Raw genomic sequence first — 21,090 nt, 5'->3', positions numbered from 1 at the left:
AAGAGAAAAAAACGTAATGTATTATCTATAGAGAAAACACACAATTGAAGTTAAATATAGAAGTTTTAATATCATTCCAGGCGAGAAATGAGTCATTTAGAATTTGAAAATGTGGGTTATGAAACAATATAGGACATGTTTGGCAGACGCTAATAATTATATATGACTTTTGAACAGTGTTTTAGTAACTAAAGAGAAAGAAGCACCTGGAACATGAAAAGTTCTCGATCATGTCACAACAATTCCACCTCTGGGAGAACTGAAGCTGGTCTTTCTGTAACATAAAAGTGCAATGATGATGATTTCAGTCGTAGTAGTAGTTATTACTGTGTTTAATTGTGCCGTTTTATACAGTATTTATGTGGAAATGTTAACATTAGCTCTGTCTTCTGCTTCTATTTACATTTACAAAACAAACTCCTGCGATGTAAGGATGCATGAATCTGACACTTGGGTGATAATAAACAGGTAAAAGGTGCAAAGACGCACTACATTTGCATCAGCGTCTGCTGCCTTTTATATTAGCAGCCTAAAAATAAAGCCTTCCATACGTTTAATTAGCACATAACACATAAGCAGATAATGCAGATTTAGTTTCACTTTGAAATCAGTGTTTGTGAACTGTGTCACAGTTTAACCACAGTTTAATATTATGTTTAAATGTGTGTTTTGTTTCGTTTTATTCTGCAGTCTAAGGACATAGCAAAAAGCCCAGATTGGCCGGGTCTAATCCAGTCGTATCAGACAGGCGTTTAAAGAAACTGAGGGTGGAGAAGAAGAAAAAACAGGGGGAGAGAATGAGCAAAATGATGTTCAGCAGTGAGAAGGGTCTGTGTCAAATGTTCAGCCATCTCCAAACATGTCAGAAATAGGGAGCAGACTACGGGAGATGGCTGGCACAGAGGCAATCAATAAACTCACATTTCATATTGCAGTGTGTGTGTGTGTGTGTGTGGCGGTTTTTTTCTATTAAATTCAGAACCAGCTTGTCATGAGCAATTCTGCCAGACCGATGAGACAAACTGTCACATTACCAGGGAACATACGCGACCATAAGCTATGCTCTCTCTCTTCTCTTTTTTTTTTTATCTTCTTTTACACTTTTCATGTTCCCCGTAAAAATTAAATTGTGTGAATAGAAGCTGATTCTCCTCTCAAAAATAATTGGCGAGTTCAGTCCCGGGCCAATTTGTTCAGCACACGGCCATATTTCCTGCCTCAGAGCTGTCCGCCGCCGCCGCCGTCATAAACTCAACTCATTGTGAAGTAAAAATTTAAGTATTGTACAAGTATGTGTCATCAGCCAATGAATCTGTGCTGTAGACAACCCCATGTTGATGGAGGGACGAATCAGAAACATGGTGCACTTCTTTTTCAGACCGTAATTTGTCCCAGTTCAGTTTAATACTTTTTGGAATGAGATATGTAAACGTTTTTGAAGGGCAGTAAGCAACTTTAATGCCTCTTTTGATCCTCGGGCCAAAGAAATGGGTCCCACTGGTCTTTGTTTACTCTTATATAAACGTCATCCTCCGTCACTGAATCAGTTTGTGAAGGGGAGGATGTGTTTCTCACATGAATGCAACATCTGGTTTTTTTTTTTGGTTAGTGAGTTTATTATGTTGGTTTTATGGGTTAGAGCAGTGGTTCTTAAACCTTTTATACCAAGTGTCACTTGATAAAATGCTAAGCTCTTGAATTAGCGCCATTATCGACCAGCGTGGTGTCAATAAGCCGAGCAACTTCTCTCGTCGTCCTCCTCCTCTTCCTCACATATACTTCAGACACTGAAGATGGAGAAGAAATGACCACAGTAGAACAGTATTTTTGACCGGTTAGGTTCGTAACGACGGACACGACTGGATTGTGACCCTCAAGTGTCTCGGTCAAACCACCTCTGGCTACTTCCACAAGTTTTCTCTTTCCGTTTCATTTCTCACACGTTTTTGGCCACCGCATGTTTATGGCGCCCCAAAGAATGAATAATTACAGCACCTCTGTTCTGTCCTCACTGAATCCTTAATGATGCATTACCCTCACTTGTCCTGTGTAATTGATTGCTGATGTGGTGGATTGATGACCTTGACTTGACACCTTCTCCTGTCTTCTCTCCTCATTTTTCCCTTGAACCCTCTCCTGGACTCCCTGTCCTGTCTCCTTCATCCTCCTCCTCCTCCTCCTCTCTGACCAGGCCTGTAGATTCTGCTGAAACCTCCCGTAGTCCTTTTCGCTACACTGAAAAGCGACGACTTATCTCCCCCACGCAACCCAGGCTTAGGAGAGAAGAGGAAGATGATGATGATAATGATGATGATGATGATGATGAAAAAGAAGAAGAAGAAGAAGAAGCGAGAAGATGTCTTCTCACCATGACGAATCAAACAAGAAAATACACACAATTCCCCACTGGCACAATTGGCCCTTTTTTTGACATTCTTCCTCCTTCCACTCTTGTGTCCTCTCTCTACCTTCCTCAGTGCATCTGTCCTATCCCATGTTAATCATGTTTTCCTCACTTTATATCTTACCTCTTTATCTTTCACTCACTCTCTCTCTCTCTCTCTCTCTCGCTCCCCTTCTCCTCTCCGCAACCTCTCAACGACTGATTAATCCATTTCCCTAATTACACGTTTTAACTGTGGCCCATTCCGGCAACTTTTATCATCGCGCTGGCAGTCAAACACTGGGTATTATCGGCGTCCATGGCAACATGCCACGTCTGTAGGAGATACTTGAATCCACATGTATATTGATGTTGTAGCAAAACAAAAGCTATACATGTATTTCAGTCATTCCATCCTCAGCTTTCCTTTTTCTCCTTCTTCCCCCTTTTTCCTGTCATAGCTACCTCTATTTACTTTCCGTTGTCTGATCCATTGTTACTTCCCCTTTCCACCCTGCCCTCCTATGTGTAGACATTGTGCCCACTATCTATCTGCCTCTCCTTCGCCGTCTCCCCATATATCTATCTATTGACAGCTCTCTGTGGGCCAGGAACACTTCTACTGTCCTGGACGGGGAGGAGCATTGACTTTTTGATGTGTTTCTTTCTTCTCTCGTCACAGACTGTGTATGATCCTCTTTAAGTGAAAAGAACAAAGCCTGTTTTCTTTGTCTGCAGTGGTTGTGGTCTTTTAGGACAAGGTGGTAGCCATGAGCCTTCGAAGTCAGAAACTCTGGAGTTGTTTCCTCGATTTGCTTTTGTTTTTATCGCATTAGTTGTCATGGAGTCGGAAGCAGTATATCTTTATAGTAACGGTGTAAACCTTAAAAAAAAAAAAGTACTATTATATAAATATTTTATTTTTTACCATTGTATAAATATACAGTATTGATTAACTTATGTACTTTGATTGCAAGTTTTTTGGTCAGACACAGTGAGTAAAAAAAAAAAAAAAGAGGATTTTTTTTTTTCTGTGAATTTTAGGGCACTATTTCTAATGCTATTGATGTGTTCACTATTTTATTGTAACATCGTTTTTATTGGTTTCTTTTATGTACGCGATCATTTGCGGAATCAGGAGTCTCGTTTCGACTGCCACGTGTTTAGTTTGGATTTTGTCTCTCGCCAGGTCCGTCCTCTCCCGTCCTCTCTCCATCGCTCATTACAAGTCACAAGAAGATGTGTAAGAAGAAAACAAAAGGCTGTGGTGTTGGTGGCTAGTTACGCTTTTTTTTTTTCTCTTTCGCTGGGGTGGAAGACCACCGCCAAGAAAAAAGATGACATTTTGAATGAGTTACGTCTGTCTTTTGCACTAATTTAATAAAGCCGTTACTGAAAATTCCCACATTGCTGTTACGCAAATTGTGTCTTTCACTACAATAGTTCCCATAGACCATCCTTTACAGCCTTGCATAACATACCTGGCTCTGCATACTAGAATAGCTTCAAATTATAGAAAATGTATGTATTTCTTGAGTTAAATGTCATCAGTGATGCTCTATTACGTAAACCTGCTGTAATAACAGTGTTAATAATGGAGCTCAGGTGTAGGGTATGAAAACATTCCTTGCAACATACTGAATATGCTTGGGTTTCATTACCGTAGCACCTGTCATTATTTAGCAAACAGAACCTTATATGCAAATTGGAGTAAACCTCAAACCTCATTGACTGAGCTGACTTACATGTTGCTATTTGTGAAATATCAACAACAAATACGGTCAGGACGAGCTGCTGAAGTTTAAAGCAAGCGTCAGAAAGGTGATTTAAGTGACTTTTAGCCTGACGTGTTTGTTGGTGCGAGACAGACTTGTCTGTTGATCTACTGGAGTTTCCACACACACTATCCATCCCAAGGTTTTATTTAAAAAAAAAATAAAAAATAAATAAAAAAAAGGTCTGAAAAAGAGAACATACCCAGTGAGCAGCTGTTTTTTTTTTTTTTTGTTGGCACAAAATGCCTTGTTGATGCCAGAGTTTGGAAGAGAATGCACCAGTCACTCAGGATAACAATATGTTACAAGGAAGGTTACTTAGACTTATTTCTTTCTTTATTTTATCAAACAGCAGAAAAAGATGAGACAGAAATCAATACATCAAAAGGATATAATCTCCATCCTAATTCAAAACAATAGATGTGTTCCAGAAGGAACAGGAATAAGCTTCATTATATGCCCTGTGGTATTAATACACATAGTGTTTGATTTCTTTGTGTCAGGAGTTGGCATTTATTGTAACAGAAACACTTTTGACTATTTCATAGCACTTCTAATCTAATCAGGTGCCCAGACCTTGACGATGAGGCAGTTCCCTCTGCTGATGAGGTTAGGCTGTTACTCAGCAGGAAAGAGAATATGCATATTAGTTATGACGTGTTTGCATTGCATTCCCTTTTGCCATGAAGCTATTGAACAGTGCCGTGTTTGTTTTCCTTGATTTTCACTTAAATTCCTTCTGAAAAGAAGCTCTGTTATTATTATTATTATTATTATTATTATTGGCTGTATTCCCCTTGTCTTAATGACCATTCAAAGCCCACGACACAACAGTAATGCCAGTCACCCATTCAATGCAATTCACACCCACGTCTCATGCCCATTCAAACACTGCCAGCACAGCCCCCCCGTGTGGTTAAGGGCCTTTCCCAGGGACACACTGGCAATGTAAACTAGCAGAGCCAAGGATCAAACTCCAATCTCGCGTTTGAAAGACGCCCCGCTCCACCACTGAACCGCTCCATACATATTGACGACATGCGAAAATGATCACGCGTTGCATGAAAGTGGTTGCCTGTCGCGACAAACCCACAAAACATGATCATCATCGACTCTGCACATCCACTTAGCTCCACAGGACAGCCCCTCATTACACACAGGCAGTCATATAACGAAACTGTATGCTACAGAGTTAGTGTGCAGCCAGCGAACACTTTTGGAGCCGGAGCAGCTAGAAGTCGTATATTTCCCCCAAGACTTAAGCTACATTATTCATGTTGCCGGAAATATGACTACAAATGAATGCTAATATTGCTCTATGTCTGCTGGATTTTTAAACAGGCAACTGTTTGCCAACATAATTACTTAATGTCATGATGCGATAATAATGTCAGTATTGTTTTTACGGCCTGTTTTGCTGCCCCAAAGTGGCCAAAAATATCCGTTACTGCAGATTTAACTTGGTTTCATTCTCCTTTTATTTGCTCCTCGTTGTGTTTACAACAAACAGCTGTTTCTTATCTCTTTGTGGCAGGTGATTTGTGAGGGGGAAAGTCCTTCCCGGCACATTATTGTATACAGACCATTCCGCCTTGTGCGGCTTATTTAAAAATCTAGCAATTTATTACAGGGGCAATTTATAAACACATAGTTTTTAATTATGAGAGCAAAGAGCAGGACGCTCTTGAATCTAGATAAAGAGCAATAGTCTGCCCGAGAGCCTCAGGGTGCAGTTACTGCTCACAGGGATTTAAAAGGCCGGTCACGTAAGCCATGTTTTTGTGTCTTTTTAAAGCAATCAATAACAACACTGATTCTAAAAGGCACTTTTAGCCTCTGTGAAACCAGTGGAGAGACACTAAAATTGGACAGATATGATGAGAGAAGTTGGAGATTGAAAGTCTTGGGCAGCGTTTTTGAATAAGCTGTAGCAGCGAGGAAGAGTTTCAGGTGACTTTAAAGATAAAATAAATGCATGGATGATTTGGAGGCAGTGACATGAGGATTTTCAAAGTATGTGAGCTGCATAAAGAACAGGCACTCAACCCTTGTTTTTCTTTCTCTTTGATTGCATCTAAAGTACATATTTGGGTTTGCTGCAGAAAACAAATTGTATGTAAAATATAGTAAAGTGAGCTTGGTTTTGGGGAGTTAAGAAACAGCATTCAGATAAACGGCATGGTTATAGCTACTGAATGGCACTACTGCAGAGAGAGAAACAAGGTAGAGGGGAAAAATGTGGTTTGAAATGACACTTAATCAAGTTAATGGTGGCGGTGCACGATTCTAGCTAAATAGATTTGTCTGTCCTGTGATTATGACCTTGAAAAGTGTCTGGATATTCGGAAGACTTCTCTTAAAATAATGTGTTACTATTAATAGCACTGCCACTAATAATAACTGCCACAAATTATCGTCTTTTTTAAGGTATATTACAATATTTTGAGCATGTATTTTATTCTATATGTGTATTTCCATATTTTTTTTGTGGCTGTCAACCTTTGTTTGACAAAAGCCTGCGCGTGTTTTAGACTGTGTTTTTGTGTGCGTTTTTCTGTCGCCCAATCAGCTGACTGCCTTGGGTGGAGCCACTCTGACCATACCATACACTTTTAAGGCCCTGGTATACTTCTGCACACATTGCACATGGCAACGAGCATCGTGCAAATTACATGCAGATTTTGGAAGCGTGTGCAAAGAGCACTTTGGGTGTGCATGGATAGTGCATGCATGAACTGCATTTCCGCCCCACCGGTAGGTGGAGTATTAAAGGCCACATAGACCGGAAGCTCCAATTAACGCTGCATTTGTGTGTGTATCTGCATCATTACCTCGTTTATGAAACCCTAAAGTTTCAGAACAAACAGTTCAGCCACTGCTGAGAAAATAGGGTTTCATTGTTTTCCTGGGCTGTGCGAAGCGGATCGGCACTTCCGTATGTTGATGTTGTCATCAGTATACCTCACCACTCCTCTCACCACCGTAGCGCCTCCTGGTGCGGGCACTAGTCCGGGCACATCCGGTTGCGTACATTCAACCGCAGAAGAAGAAGAACTACTCTTGTTGTAGCTGCTGAGATGCAGAGCATCCACCGTGCCAGAGGGGGAGCTGTGTATCTGAGTGCTGGCCTATCTGTTACGTCACTTCCAGGTACGTGGCCAATCACAGGACAGTGGTAAAGCTCTCGTTGGCTGGCCAATCACAACACAGTCCACGTTCTGGGGGTGGGGTTTTGGTCTGAAACAGCATGGCTGATGAGAGCGTCAGTGAGGAGATATTTTGATCGGCTCGTTTGCAGCGATTAGGAGGTTTTTAACCATGAAAACAAGTTAATATATGTAAGTAGACCTCCATAACTAACATAAATGTACGATACAAGCATTCCATGTCACCTTTAAGCCCTGCTCACCTAGAAAACATTTCGACAATAAATGAAGTAGTCGCCAAGGATAGTCATCCGAGCCCCAAACTGGCGGCCCTCGAACCGGCTGACCCTCGACTCCCTTGCCTGACGGACCTTTCAGCTGATGACCCGCTCGAACCGGACATGTCCGATGGAGCTGTAGCATTGTTCTCGTCTTCTTTGGTAAGAATGCGTCCTATTCCCTGCGTCCAGACTTGTACCGCCACTCGATGTGAAGTCAGGTACGACAGGACCCTGATGCATGAGTACACCAGGGTCCACAATAGTGACGCGCAATACAGCGTGCGTGAAAATATACCTAGGCCTTGAATCTGGTACCCCAAGGGAAGGGTGCCAAATAATGGAATGATAGGGGCCGGTTATTTTTGAGGTATTACTTGTAACAATGCTTTAGTCAGACTGGTGTATCCTCACTGCAAACCCCTGCACATAAGGAACTACTCAAAATGAATTGTTAATTAAACTATTCTGGGTTGTCAAGAGGAATTAATGGGTTTAAAGAACATTTCACCTTTGATGATATATGATATCACAGCAGTTTCTTGTTTGTGTATCTTTACACTTTTGACACACACTCACCATGTAGGATCCTCCTTTTTCTTTTATCCTTGTGTCATGTTCCAAACGATGAATGCAGAGAAATGTTCCTCTGGAAACACAAAAGATGACAAAGTAGGACAAGGTGACCACTAAGAGGAAGGACAGACAGGAAGTGTAATGGTTACTTAGTGGCTACAAAGTGGATAAAAAAAAAAAAAACATTTTATGAGTTTCTAAATGGCAGAAAATGCTCTAATGGAAACATGCTCTGACTTGCATCTCTGTGGCTTCAAAATAAGGCAATTGGCTGAGCCTTTTAATTATGCCTGCAAATTTGATGTGTGTGCTGCAAATGATTTACTCCTCCTTTCAGCCATAACCATAACTTCAATTCTGCAAATGCCAATAGCAGCCATACTATTCAAAAAATAATGATACTTATATCCTTCGTTCACCATCTCCCTCTCAGCCATTCAGAGTCATTCCCGCCTAGTTGATCATTTAACACCTATTAACCCAAGATTCTCATCTCTAATGGCCACTCAATTACCATTTTCTCTCTCTACTTAGGCTTAGCAAGGTTAAGTAACATCCTGAACCTGTGACGAACACTGTATTGGCTATTGGCAAATATTACTGGCGATTACATGAGCAATATATTCGACCAGGGCCATAGGGGGTCCTCTTATTTCCCCCACCTTCTATCAGCCTTTTTTCATTTCTCAATTAATGTGACATTGCCTTGTATCTCAATCTTGTATCTCAGGGACAATGTTTCCACATTGTAATTAAAGCATACGGTCTAAAATATTAAAGCTAGTAAGCATTGGATGGATTCCTGTTTTTCTTTTTATCTTTTTTTTATATCTTTATCTTTCGTTCAGTGCGTTGAATTGCAGTCTCAGGATCTTTGGGGATCCAGTAAATGCTCTCCCTTCTGCTTGTCCCCAACTGTTTTAGTATCTCAGCGCACAAAAACTATCGCTTTTATGAAAACAGCCTGCAAAGAGAGTTGCCCAACATATTGCGGGTATTAAATGTTGCCTGGTATACAATATATGTCTAAGTTTTTGAACAACAAGGCTTCCTGCCAAGATGGTGTTGTTTTGATTACGACGGGATTGTATGACATCAGCTACCAGAGCTCTATGTCCCTGAATGTTTTTTTTTTATTATTTTTTTTTTTGATAAGAAAATAAGGAACTCTCTACTCTGACTTCTCCCTGTAATCATTCTGTTAAATTTATCCTTCAGATCTGGTACACAACATTGACACAGCAGGGATTCCCTTCTCGGCAGCACGGATATTCATGTCAAGCTGTACCACATGGTCTAGATGAAAGGGACAAAAAGAGAAAAGAAGCTAACATCGACCTTAATCCCCTTTGAGACCACAACCTTTCTCTAGGTTGTTGTGTTTTGATTAACACTCAGCAATTGGAAGATGTTTTGTTTTGGGTTTTTTGTGCAATGTCGGTCCCTTGTTGCTTTTTCATTTAGTGACATCTCAGTTGGACACTTAGTCCTGGTCGTCACTAGAGGCATAGACCATGTAGTTGTATTCTGTCCTGTTTTATAAGAGGTTTAGGGTGAGGAAATATTACAAGCTTATCGTGTTGTCGCACTAATACCAGCAAAACCAGTCAAGTTATAAACTGTTTGGAGAAGTGGATCATTTTTGGTCATATTTATCAGATTTGACAGACGGTACCACATTCAATTTTTACTTATTCAGAGCATCACTAAGATGACTGCTGTCCTACAATTTTTAACGTAGGTATTTTACTTATTAAACTGGTTAGCAATCAATAACCAAAAGTGTTCTCAAGCTATTTAATGACTGTCCTCTGAAACCTTATTAAATTATAGTCTATTTGTGAAGTGATGTAAAAATTGTAGCTATGAAGTGAACATTTTAGTGAGACAGGTGAGATGGAAATAGGCATTCACTTTGAAATATCCCCATGTTATTTTTAATACGCAGTACATTTGTATGTTTTCCTCTTGCCTCTTAGCCATACAGTATGTCTCTCTATCTTGACGGTATAGTCTGCAATTTTGCAAAGCAGGGACTTTCCTCACAGTCCAGTAGCTCACTGTTCTGTGTGCATTCAGATGGGAAATGAACAAAGTGGGCCATTCAACATATTTTCCACGAATCGTTAGGGGACATGCAGGGATGGGAGGGAGGTGGCGGTAGGTGGGTAAGGGTGCGGTGGAGATGAGAGATGGACAATCTAGCACATGCTTAACTTGGCAATATGAAAATATTGTCCAGGAGGTAAAATAACTGAGAAACAGCTGCGGTAAAGGTCAGACGAATAAAAGTGAAAAAGAAGTGACGTTACCGGGCAAATGAAGAAGAAAAGCTGCATTTACGTTAGTGAGGCTCAGAGGTGGCACAGGGGGATCAGGGAGTGTAAAAACATGTTAGTAATTGGCAGCATTGTCTTATGCGATCCCCAAATATTAGGCACACAGAGAGCTAACCAATGGGACCAGTAGAAACACAAAAAAACTTGAATGTTCACCTGCCTAGAGGTACAGCAGTTGTGTATAACCATCCCAGCATGACTGGGCTCCTTTGGTGCTATTGGGGGCCCATCAGGAATCTGTTAGATTTAGGGAAGCCAATGAGTTGCATATGTATTTTTAAATTATATTTTGGATTTTGATGGGAATGGGTTTGCACTGGTTGGATAAGCTTGAGTAGAAACCGGTCCTCCAACTCAAGCAACCAAAAGTTAACTCCCAAATACGACCCATAGGGGCATTTCCTAATTCACTGCCCCCAGCGGTAGAGCGGTACAACATTGGTAATTAGTTGAAAACTAATTACAGATGACAAATGACAGAAAAACTTCACCTCCCTTGTGACCGGTGTTTCTTCAACGGTGGCTTGGTGAATTGTTGAAACAGCCACTGCTGCTCACCACTGTAGCGCCTCCTGGTGCGGGCACTAGTCCGGGCAGAAGAACTACTCTCGTTGTAGCTGCTGAGATGCAGAGCATCCACCGTGCCAGAGGGGGAGCTGTGTATCTGAGAGCTGGCCTACCAATTACGTCACTTCCACGTACCTGGCCAATCACAGGACAGTGGGAAGGCTCTCGTTGGCTGGCCAATCACAACACAGTCCACGTTCTGGGGGTGTGATTATGGTCTGAAACAGCGCGGGTGACGAGAGCGTCAGTGAGGAGATATTTTGATCGGCTCGTTTGCAGCGACTAGGAGGTTTTTAACCATGAAAACAAGTTAAAATATTTAAGTAGACCTCCATAACTAACATATATGTGTGATACAAGCATTCTATGTCACCTTTTAGTTAAGTTAGCTAGGTGAAGCTAACCAGGCTCTATTCAAAGTTAAAAATTGGAAACTCTACACACTTTAACTTGTGCTAAACTAGACTGTATCAAGGCTAGACTAAATATTTGGCCATTAAGTATCCCTACCCTCATTAGCAGGATATTTTGAATGTGTCAAGAGTGAAGCTAAAGACCAAGAACAAAACAGCCTTATTACTCTCATATTAAGTCTGCACAGCTAATGTGCTGTAAATATCGTCAAATACTAATTTAGCCAAGTGTTTTTACACAAAACACTGTGAAGTCATGAAGTCAAGTTGATGTATTTTCTCCTCCTTTCTGCTTTTCATCCATGGTTGCTTACATGCAGTACGTCCCTGTTGTTTTATGCACAGAACAGTGTTAGACCAGAGTGTCAAATGAGGCAGTAAAAAATAAATGGAGGTTGCGGGATGTCAATATACAGCATCTGTCTTCACATGATAACGCTTCACATTACCAGATTACTACATTAAAAATAGAAGTCCCTGTGGATAAAATGTTAATGTTGAGACAAGACCCAGTGTGTAAATAAGTCTCAATAAGAGTTTTCACATTGTTTATTCTACTAAAGCATAGCTTCTAAAGTAGCTAAAATTCATTTTGTTTTTGGTCCTGTTTTATGTCTTCTGGGCATATAAATAGTTTGCTTTATGGGACAATAATGGTGGTGCCTCGGAGGATTTATCATTAAACTACTTAACAATGTTTGGATTTAGGAAGCTTTGGAAACATGACATTAAACTGAAATGCCAGTTCCTCCAGGACCCATTCCAGGTCAGGTGGTCTTTTACAATTACATGATAATTAAAGTATAAGTCATACCCTGCCCTCTGCAAGTCAGTTAGCATTCACAGTTTGAGGCTTAGTTATTTAAACAAAAGAGTGAGGAATGAAAGGCTGCCGGGGATGGAAGCGTTTCACAAACGCAGCACAATCTGTGTATTTTAACGCACCACATACTGTATTATGCTATTCAGTGGCCCCGAGGGACGATAAATAAAAGTAGAGAACAAACCATGAAAGCAACAGGGAATATAACAAGGCTGATTTACACATATTAAAAAACTGTCTCAACACAAGGATTCGCATTCGTATGATGCGCGTGTCAGGCTGACCTTTGCGTGTCATAACCGTGCGAAAACAACCACAACTGTGTGTGGAGATGCCATACTGTGCTGCTCAGTATAAACATTCTCGGTGATTAGTCCGACTGTTTGTTCTTCCAACACACACATACGCTCTTCTGTGGTACTAACCTTTACTGGTGCAGCTGAAGTACAGGATTTTATTGTCCCCCTCCAAACCAGGCAGCAAAGAGGGGAGTATCAGAGCTCCCTAGTGTGCCAATTTGTTTTCACCGTTGGGCTAATTCTGCCTCTCTGTGGTTTGATACCAGTGATTTTCTTCCTGATAACAACAAGGAGCAGAGGATGGACTCAGCACATTCACTCCCCGGGGACGATCACACTGGTGGACGTGTCTGTGGGTGGTCACAGGATCACATTAATAGCAAATGTGTGCGCAAATTTAGGGACTTTGGACTTGCATTAGTGTTGATGTAGCAGGAATAATTTAATGGAAATGAGATTTGAGTAGGATTTTCCGTAGCACTCTTATCCGAGAGTGACGTCTTGTTTTTGTCTCCCTTCCTGTCCCTCTCCTTTTATGCTAATATGTACACCCATTCCACCCTTCGTGTAGTGTAATCGCTGTACAATCATGTTATTATCAAGTTGTTGTTGGGATTTTTTTTTCTGACAGAAGCCTAGTCCTATACGTTACACTGTAAATGCACTGCACAATAATGTGCAACAACATGTTGTGAAAGCTGGAAGCCTGTCAGTGAAGTCTTTATTTATGATGTGGAAATGTGAGCGCAGCCCATTTCAATTCACAATCCAAGTGACATTTGACCGCAGTGCTTTGTGGCTGTAAGTACGTAGATCATCCGACAGAATTAGTTTCATTTAGTGAGAATTTACAGTAATGTTTTTGAAAGTCAATTTGCATCACAATTAAAGGAATTTGCTTGGAGATTAACAGCACCCTGGGATACACTTCTCTCGTATTAGCTATAAAATCACTGTGGTGGGAAATTACAAAATAAAGTCCTTTCACCACCCTTGCAGATTATGGGGTGTGACAGAATTGAAAGGAGAAGACTTTGACATTTCCAATTCAAATAGATTACTTCAAATGAAAAGAAAAAAGAAAAACCCTGACAGTTATTTGGAAACAGGAATCTAATATCTGTCACTGCCAATGTACATTTCTGCAAACCACAAATAGTTTTTTTTTCGACCAATTTTATGTTACTTATTTACATTTCCACAGATGTAATAGGCTTTTAACTGCTTTATAATAATAATAACCCATTTTCATCCATGACCAGTTTATGTAAAACATACCTGGACAGGGGAAGAAAAAGATCTTTTTTATGTCAATCTGCATCAAATCTTCTGACGTATGGTCTTGAACTGGCCTTGCAGACAACTTTCTTTCGTATTTATTATTCAGCTTCCTCCCTAGGTGTCGCCACAGCGGATTATCTGCATATTTGATTTGGATGTGACGAATGCCCTTACGGACACAACCCGCCCATTTATCTGGGCTTGGGACCAGCACTAGGAGTATATTGGATGTGGCCCCTCCAGTCGTTGGGGGTCAATTTAGAGTGTCTAATTAACAGTGAGCAATGGAGATTGGGCGCCTTGTTCAGGCAGCCCTTGACCTGGTGGGGATTCAAGCTGGCAACTCTCCAATTCTCTTCCACTTTTCCATGGGCTGCCCCAATAATTACACATGATAACATACGGTTACATGCTACAAGTAGGGCCAGTGTTTTCTTCTCCCTCTCTTTTGCTCTTTGCTCCCTCACCTATACACTCTATAGGTTGATGGGTGTGATTGACAAGCACCTGTGTCCAATCAGCAGCCAGGTCTCTCTCAGATCCTTCCTGTCGCTCGAGATTCATGTTGAGAACGTTGTGGGGTATGAGGGTATGGAAGAAGAAGATTTTGACACTGTTAATATTACTTAACGGGTTGTGCCACCCCCTGTATTGATTTGATTGTGTATTTTGTTTTGTAACACATACCAAAACACCCATTTCTAACCCCATTGCTTCACTCAGCACTAATCAATAACCTATGTGAATAATCCCCTGTGTTAATCTCGCACAAACATGCGTTAATCTCCAACATTTTTAGGACATTTTTTAAATCTAAACATTTAACAGGAGTCTGGACCGAATCAAGTATTCGTGTGTGTTTCTGACAGCAGAAACACTAAGACGCCATTATGTCAAACACAATGCACTGTGTGATCGCATATTGACTTTATGTTGACGCGATGAATAAGTGATGACAGGGGGAGCCTGAGGAGAGTGCTGTCTCATGGACATAACTCTCACACACTGTCACATTCACCAACGCCCTGGGATGAAATGTGCAAGAAATATTATGCTCAATACCAATATGAAATAATATTCCATTCAAAGCCCAGCTGTTTCATATTGAAATATGTACTTTATTGCAGTGGCGGTGTATCCACTCCAAACGCTGCTGGCCAAATTACAATGTGTGTTATAATGTATGTTGTAAAATTTCCCTCTGGAATAGAATTACAGTCAATTGTAGATTTTCACACATATGTATATATATATGTATGTATATATATATGTATATATATATATATATACATATATATATATATATATATATATATATATTGGTATATATATATATACATATACAAACGTTAAAAATGTATACATATATACTGTACATATATATGTATATAACATATATATAAAAATATTAAAAATGTATACATATATATATATATACATACATATATACATTTTTAACGTGTTTTTTTTGTAGGACCCCTACAATGGCATAGATGTGTGTTGATATTTTCCATATAGTGGCTTGATGACAGTGAAATCTGGAGTCTTATTTCTCTGTAATTGTGTTGTCCTTATATGTACAATGACTAAAAGGACATTCTATTCTATTCTACTGTACTCTGCAGTAAATGACGCTGTCTCACACTACACATTCCATTCTTTTCATGCTTTAACATGTTCGGGAAGTGATTTTGTTTTTCATACAAAAGCGAAGACGTGAGAAATGCAACTATTATTCAAACATATTGGATAATTGAATATCAAATCTTTATTGTGCTGTGCATCTACGCTGTCGATGATGATTCTCTCTCTCTCTGTTTAACAACAGTGTTTCAATAATCACTTTATTATCTCTTCACAAAGCAAACCCTTACCACTTTACACTTAACTAGCTGCGATAACTGGCTTTTTATTATCGCTCATGTTTGCTCACTTGGACGCGCTCAAACAAGCTGTTGACACATTAACTATAAAGTGGTTATAGCAAATAAGCAAAATGTCACTCAATTACATGCAGTAGACAGATAATGAGAGCCAGATGGTGCATTTCCATAAGTGTTTTAATGTACATTTGACACCCTGTAGCTATAGTATGTAGTTTTTATTGTGCTCTTGAAGTAACACCATTGGTGTAAATAGGTTGTGCAAAATCAGCGACAGACTTTTCACAGGAGGCAGATTTATTCCCAATAAGATGATTTGCTCTCTCATCATCCTCGTCTTCCTCACATAATACTCCACACGCATAGTGAAATTAGATTAAGATAGAGCGAGAGATAAGGTGACTCTAATTATTACTATTTCATTTATAATTGTTTCATTGTTATTTGATTCATTGTCTTCACACTCTGATCATATATAAACCCTGGTATTTACAGGATAACAGTATTTCTGATTTTCCTACAGTTTGAGAACCAATGGGTGTGACATATATCCTTTTAAATTCGCTCGGCTATCGTTTTAAAGGTTCCCTAAACCTGAAAGAGCGCTTCTGTTTATTAACTGTGATGCTGTTGTCAGTCTGATGCACTGAAGTGTGCGCAAAGTAAAAGATTATTTATGCCAATACGGCAGCCTCAGCATATTGAGTGAGGCACTGAAGACAAACACAGACTACCAAGTGGAAAATATACTTTGAACACACTAATTACAAATATTTTGCAAACCCAATCTTGCATCACCTGGGGGTTTATTGCTACAAACCACAGCCCGTTAATTCCTGAATTTGATTTGACACAAGCCGCCCTGAAGTTGAAGCTGCAGGATTTGGGGTGGTGGTGGGGGAGGGGAGGGGGGAGAAACATTTTGAGGTTGCGTGTCAGCAAAGTAGTTTGCTATAAGCTACTTATCTTATTATACAGCCTTATTGTCATGTTTCGCTTGGTTCTGTTTCGGAAGTTGTCACTGCAAGCACTTTGCTGACTTACCCGAAGGAAAATGTGAGATAAATAAGGAAAAGACACAAAAACAAGCGAACAAAGAGAGATAATTCCTTGGTAATGGGGTGAAAGAAGATCAAGCTTTTCATATTGTGAGTGGGTTTTGGAATACAAGTTAAAAAAAAACAAAAAACAGTAACAGCACACACTTGCACCACGGTCACATTGAGACAGTTTATTCATTCTTCTACTGTTATCATTGTTTACAAGTGATTAAACATTGTTCACAGTTGTCATTTTTGACCCAGTGCACATCTTGCCTTTTTGAGTAAGTGTTATTTTGGAAATACTGTTGAGGTGACTGCACGCCACTTGATATTTTTGGATGTATTTAAGACATAAATAGGCAACTCTAAGGCCTTGTTTAGACTGCAGCACAAATCCGGATTGTATGAAGCTTGATATTTTGGCAATCTGGAAAGCAAAAAAACACATTTTCCAAAGCTGACCACATAAGGAGGTGGTTTCAATTGTGATTCTGATCAGATTTTTACAGAATTGTTTCAATTTGAACGTCTCAGTCGCTCAGACAGGATTTCAAAGTGTCTTCTGCGTCACTCCCAGTGCCTCTCAAACTGCTCATGGGCTCTCAAACAACAACAATGACGTAGATCTGGAGAGACGGCAGTTCATTGGAGTGCGCGTTGAACGATTTGACGACACAGTGGAAGACAGTAGTTTTAAAAAAACGGGATAAAAGCGTAGAAGACAGACCGTTGGATGAGGAGATTGTTCCACTGCCATTCCAGCCGTGATGGTTGCACGGAAAGTGGCGCAGTTCAGAAATCTCCGTTCCCACATATCCATTTAGGATAGAGACAGGTAGAGATTTCTGTCGTCCATGTTGTTCATTTGGTTCAGATTAGTTGTTTTTTCAGGGTTGTGAAAGACTAGAGTAGACTATGTCAATGTGGACAATGTGGCAAATCAGATCTGATCACTTCCAACATATAATGAAGATCCGATTCTGATCTGGTTACAAATCTGCAGTATCTCATTTCACTGCCTGCTGAGAATTTGCCTGGAGTGGAAAAGTAAACGTGGCGAGAAAAGTGTTGCAACCGCTTGCCCAGAATGATCTTACATGACACAAGTCAAAACAGTTCCTCACAAATTAAAATACAAAGAGACGACTAAAATAGAAACACAAAAGAAGAAGAAGAAAAAAAGACGACTGACACAACAAACATAAAATTACCACAAAGAGAGACAACTGAAAATAACCACAAACATACCACGTGAACACAATATCAAACAAGCCCTCACCACCACGACTTAACTGTGTGTGTGTGTGTTTGTTATTTCAATCTAAACCTAAACCAGTGGCTGCTTGTGTGCTCCCACAGATCGCGTTATTGCTCTGGAGGTAAAACCACAAAGGCTTTTAACATGAGTGAATAAATACCACCTTTGTAATTGGCACAGTTTCTTTTTCGGTTACTTTTTCTCTAATTACACCCTCGCTCAGGTTGACCTCAGCGGAGCAGCGCTAGAATTATGAGACCCTTAAATTGAATCATAATTATCAGAGGAAATTACACAAATTCTCTGCTTCAGTGGACACAAAGCAAAACAAAATCACACAAAGGGACAGGACAAATTTGGACACAGATTTAATGAGGGGGGGAAAAAAACAAAGCTTAAACAAACGCCGTGAAAGTGATTATAATTTACTTGATCAACATTCAACTGGCAACCGACTATATACACATTAGTCACACACACGCTGAAATATGGAGTATGAAGTATGTTTTTACCTCATTGATTTCTGTCTGCCTCTGGTGATGAAGTAGCTCTGGTATCTTTTTTTTCAAGTCTACATAATTGTGTGTATAATTTTATGACCTGTGTGTTTGTGTGGTCAAGATATAACTCATGTAGTGGGGGAGACATTTACATTTGCTTTCTGTGGTATATGTAAGTTATGGGTATTAATGTGTGTAGTTGCCCTTGACAGCTGAGAGTGTGCGTGTGTGAGTGTGGGTGGGTGTGCTTTATTTACGTTCTTCTTCTTATACTATTCTTCCTCTTATGCTGCTCCTATGACATTTTGTTGCACTACTTTCATTGTCAGACAGTCATCCAACTATCTATCTGGAACTGGTGGGTGTGCTTGATTGCAGGTGTGCATGCTTGACTGAATAGGGTCTTGTGGATCCTGGGGTTGTTTGTTGGTCCACCACAGGAGGTTTCAGTATCAGAGCCCAGATCATCCCAACCGCAGGGGATTTCCCCCTGAAACCACTCCCAGCCAGTCATTGCATAGTGGTTTAATGTTCAGTGAAGTCTCGTTATTAGCATTGAAAGCACGTTTTCCCCCTATATGCCTGGTCAGAAAAGCAGCCGTATAGTAATTTTGATGCATTCATTTATATATAATTAATTGTATATATATATATATATATATATATATATAATTGTATATATATATATATATATATATATATATAATTGTATATATATATATATATATATATATATAGAATTAAATAATTACAATGACATTGTTGCAGATTAATGGCGCAATTTTGTCCCGAGTATACTCAAAAAGGCAAACAGTTGCTCTCTCCAGCACGTCTCTATCCACACGGCACCCCCGCAAAGTGACTCAAAACACTGTAGTACATACACCAGGCCTGTCAGTGGTGCTGTGACGCTACACCAAAAACGGAGAAGAAGACATGATACACATTTACAATGTATATAATCACAGAAGCGGAGACAGAATGAGCCGAGCCAGGGCAAAGAAAGTGGAAAAAAAGAAAGAAAACTAAAAAGCAAACAAAATTTTGGTCGCGACTTTACAGACCCCATGCAACTTTTTCTTCTTTTTTTCTTAAAAACTCTCTGGCACAACCCAGACTACTTTCCGAGAGGGAAATCACCAGTTCTGCCGCATGAGTGAGCTTCATCTAGCTGCATTTACTGCGGGTGGAGAGTCGGTCTGACTGTAGAGAGAGCGAGAGAGAAAGACCTCACAGACATAGAGTCGCACACAAGAGCGAGCTGTGCGTGTGCATCTGCTCATTCAAGTAAAATAGGAAAAAATAGGATTTTGTTTTCTCCTCCCACTTCATTTACGATTGACTGTTTATCTTCATCCTGACGTTGCTGAGGACAGGACGTGTTATCCAGTGATATCGAGCGTCTTTTCAAACACACTTTAGTTGCTTTTCATTGAAAGTAGTCTCCAAACCCAAGAGTGTGATGACGACAACAGTGGCAAAGATAGGGACAGTGAATGCCACTGCAAGAGAAAGGTAGGGCATTGTTTACCCAAAGTAGCATATACGTTGCCTACACTGAAACGCAAAGGTCTCCCAAAACGACGTTTCTGTGTGGACGAAACGCCAATACTACCTATGTGTAAGTAATGGAAAATAATACATAAATTGCAGACTCCACTGAAACACAAACTATAACAATGGTCTGAGGAGGAGGTTTGAATGGAGAAGCTCTCCTCATTTCCCGTGTGAAACCGTAGCTTCTTTTAACCATGGTCTTAAAGATGGCTGAGGGGAAGCTCAGCAAAGAGCCGCACAGTCGGGGGAAACCGGGAGTAAACTGGCAAAGTAGTTCAACTGATAACTAATGAGAGGGAATGTTTGCTTTTATAGCCTCTCTCCCTCCTGCTGGCCACAGATAGCCCGCACCACATTTGTCTCACACAGACACCTTTTAACACAGTGATACACGGAGCATAGTGAGTTGAATTAAAAGGAGGATGTCGTCATTACAGAGAGAAACCCTGTGACGTGTATAGTTTGGAATGGTCCTTTCACTTCTTCACTGGTGCATTACCGCACAGACGAGAAGGAGCATGATGGATCCACACAGACGAGAAGGATCAAGCGATTACATGGCGGGACGTTACCGATAAGAGAGGCAACAGTGAGGTTCCACTGGAAGATAGAGAACGTAAATATCATGACACCATATGGCACGGTGGAGTGCAAGAAAGTACAGAGACTGACCCAATGGTTGTGGTGTAGCGTACAAAGGTGGATGATTTGTAATTTCATCTCAATCGACGCATACATACATTGTTGTAACCCAGCTCCATCCACCCTTGTATGCCTGGTGTTGTATGCTAATAAAGTTCTGACGTCACACAACCTCTGGCAAGATACCAAGCTGTTCACTTCGATAGACAAACTTTATTTACTAGACAACATAACATGTTCTCATCAGAAAAGTGAAGATGGTGCCTCGACAAGCTAATGTTCTGCTAACACGACACTTAGCCTTCCAGTGACAACAGCGCTATCTTT

General features: G+C 40.3%; 1 protein-coding gene across 4 annotated transcripts in view; it reads left to right on the top strand.

Annotated features, from left to right (window-relative positions):
* The window catches only part of cdh13 (cadherin 13, H-cadherin (heart)), a 326,188-nt gene that overhangs the window by 275,864 nt on the left and 29,234 nt on the right, over window positions 1-21,090 (top strand). The window contains exon 15 of one of the 4 annotated variants that reach the window (XM_044036748.1): window positions 2,192-2,883. The exons of the other annotated variants lie outside the window; for them this stretch is intronic. Within the exon in view, the coding sequence (XP_043892683.1) occupies window positions 2,192-2,199 (8 nt within the window). The 3' untranslated portion in view covers window positions 2,200-2,883. Of the gene's footprint in view, window positions 1-2,191; window positions 2,884-21,090 lie in introns of those variants that run through there. 4 annotated transcript variants of the gene reach the window in all.

The sequence above is a fragment of the Solea senegalensis genome, linkage group LG10 (genome assembly GCF_019176455.1).
Source record: "Solea senegalensis isolate Sse05_10M linkage group LG10, IFAPA_SoseM_1, whole genome shotgun sequence".
NCBI classification, from domain to species: Eukaryota; Metazoa; Chordata; class Actinopteri; order Pleuronectiformes; family Soleidae; genus Solea; species Solea senegalensis.
The sequence above is the reverse complement of the archived record's forward strand: the minus strand, read 5'-3'. Positions and strand labels throughout refer to the sequence as shown.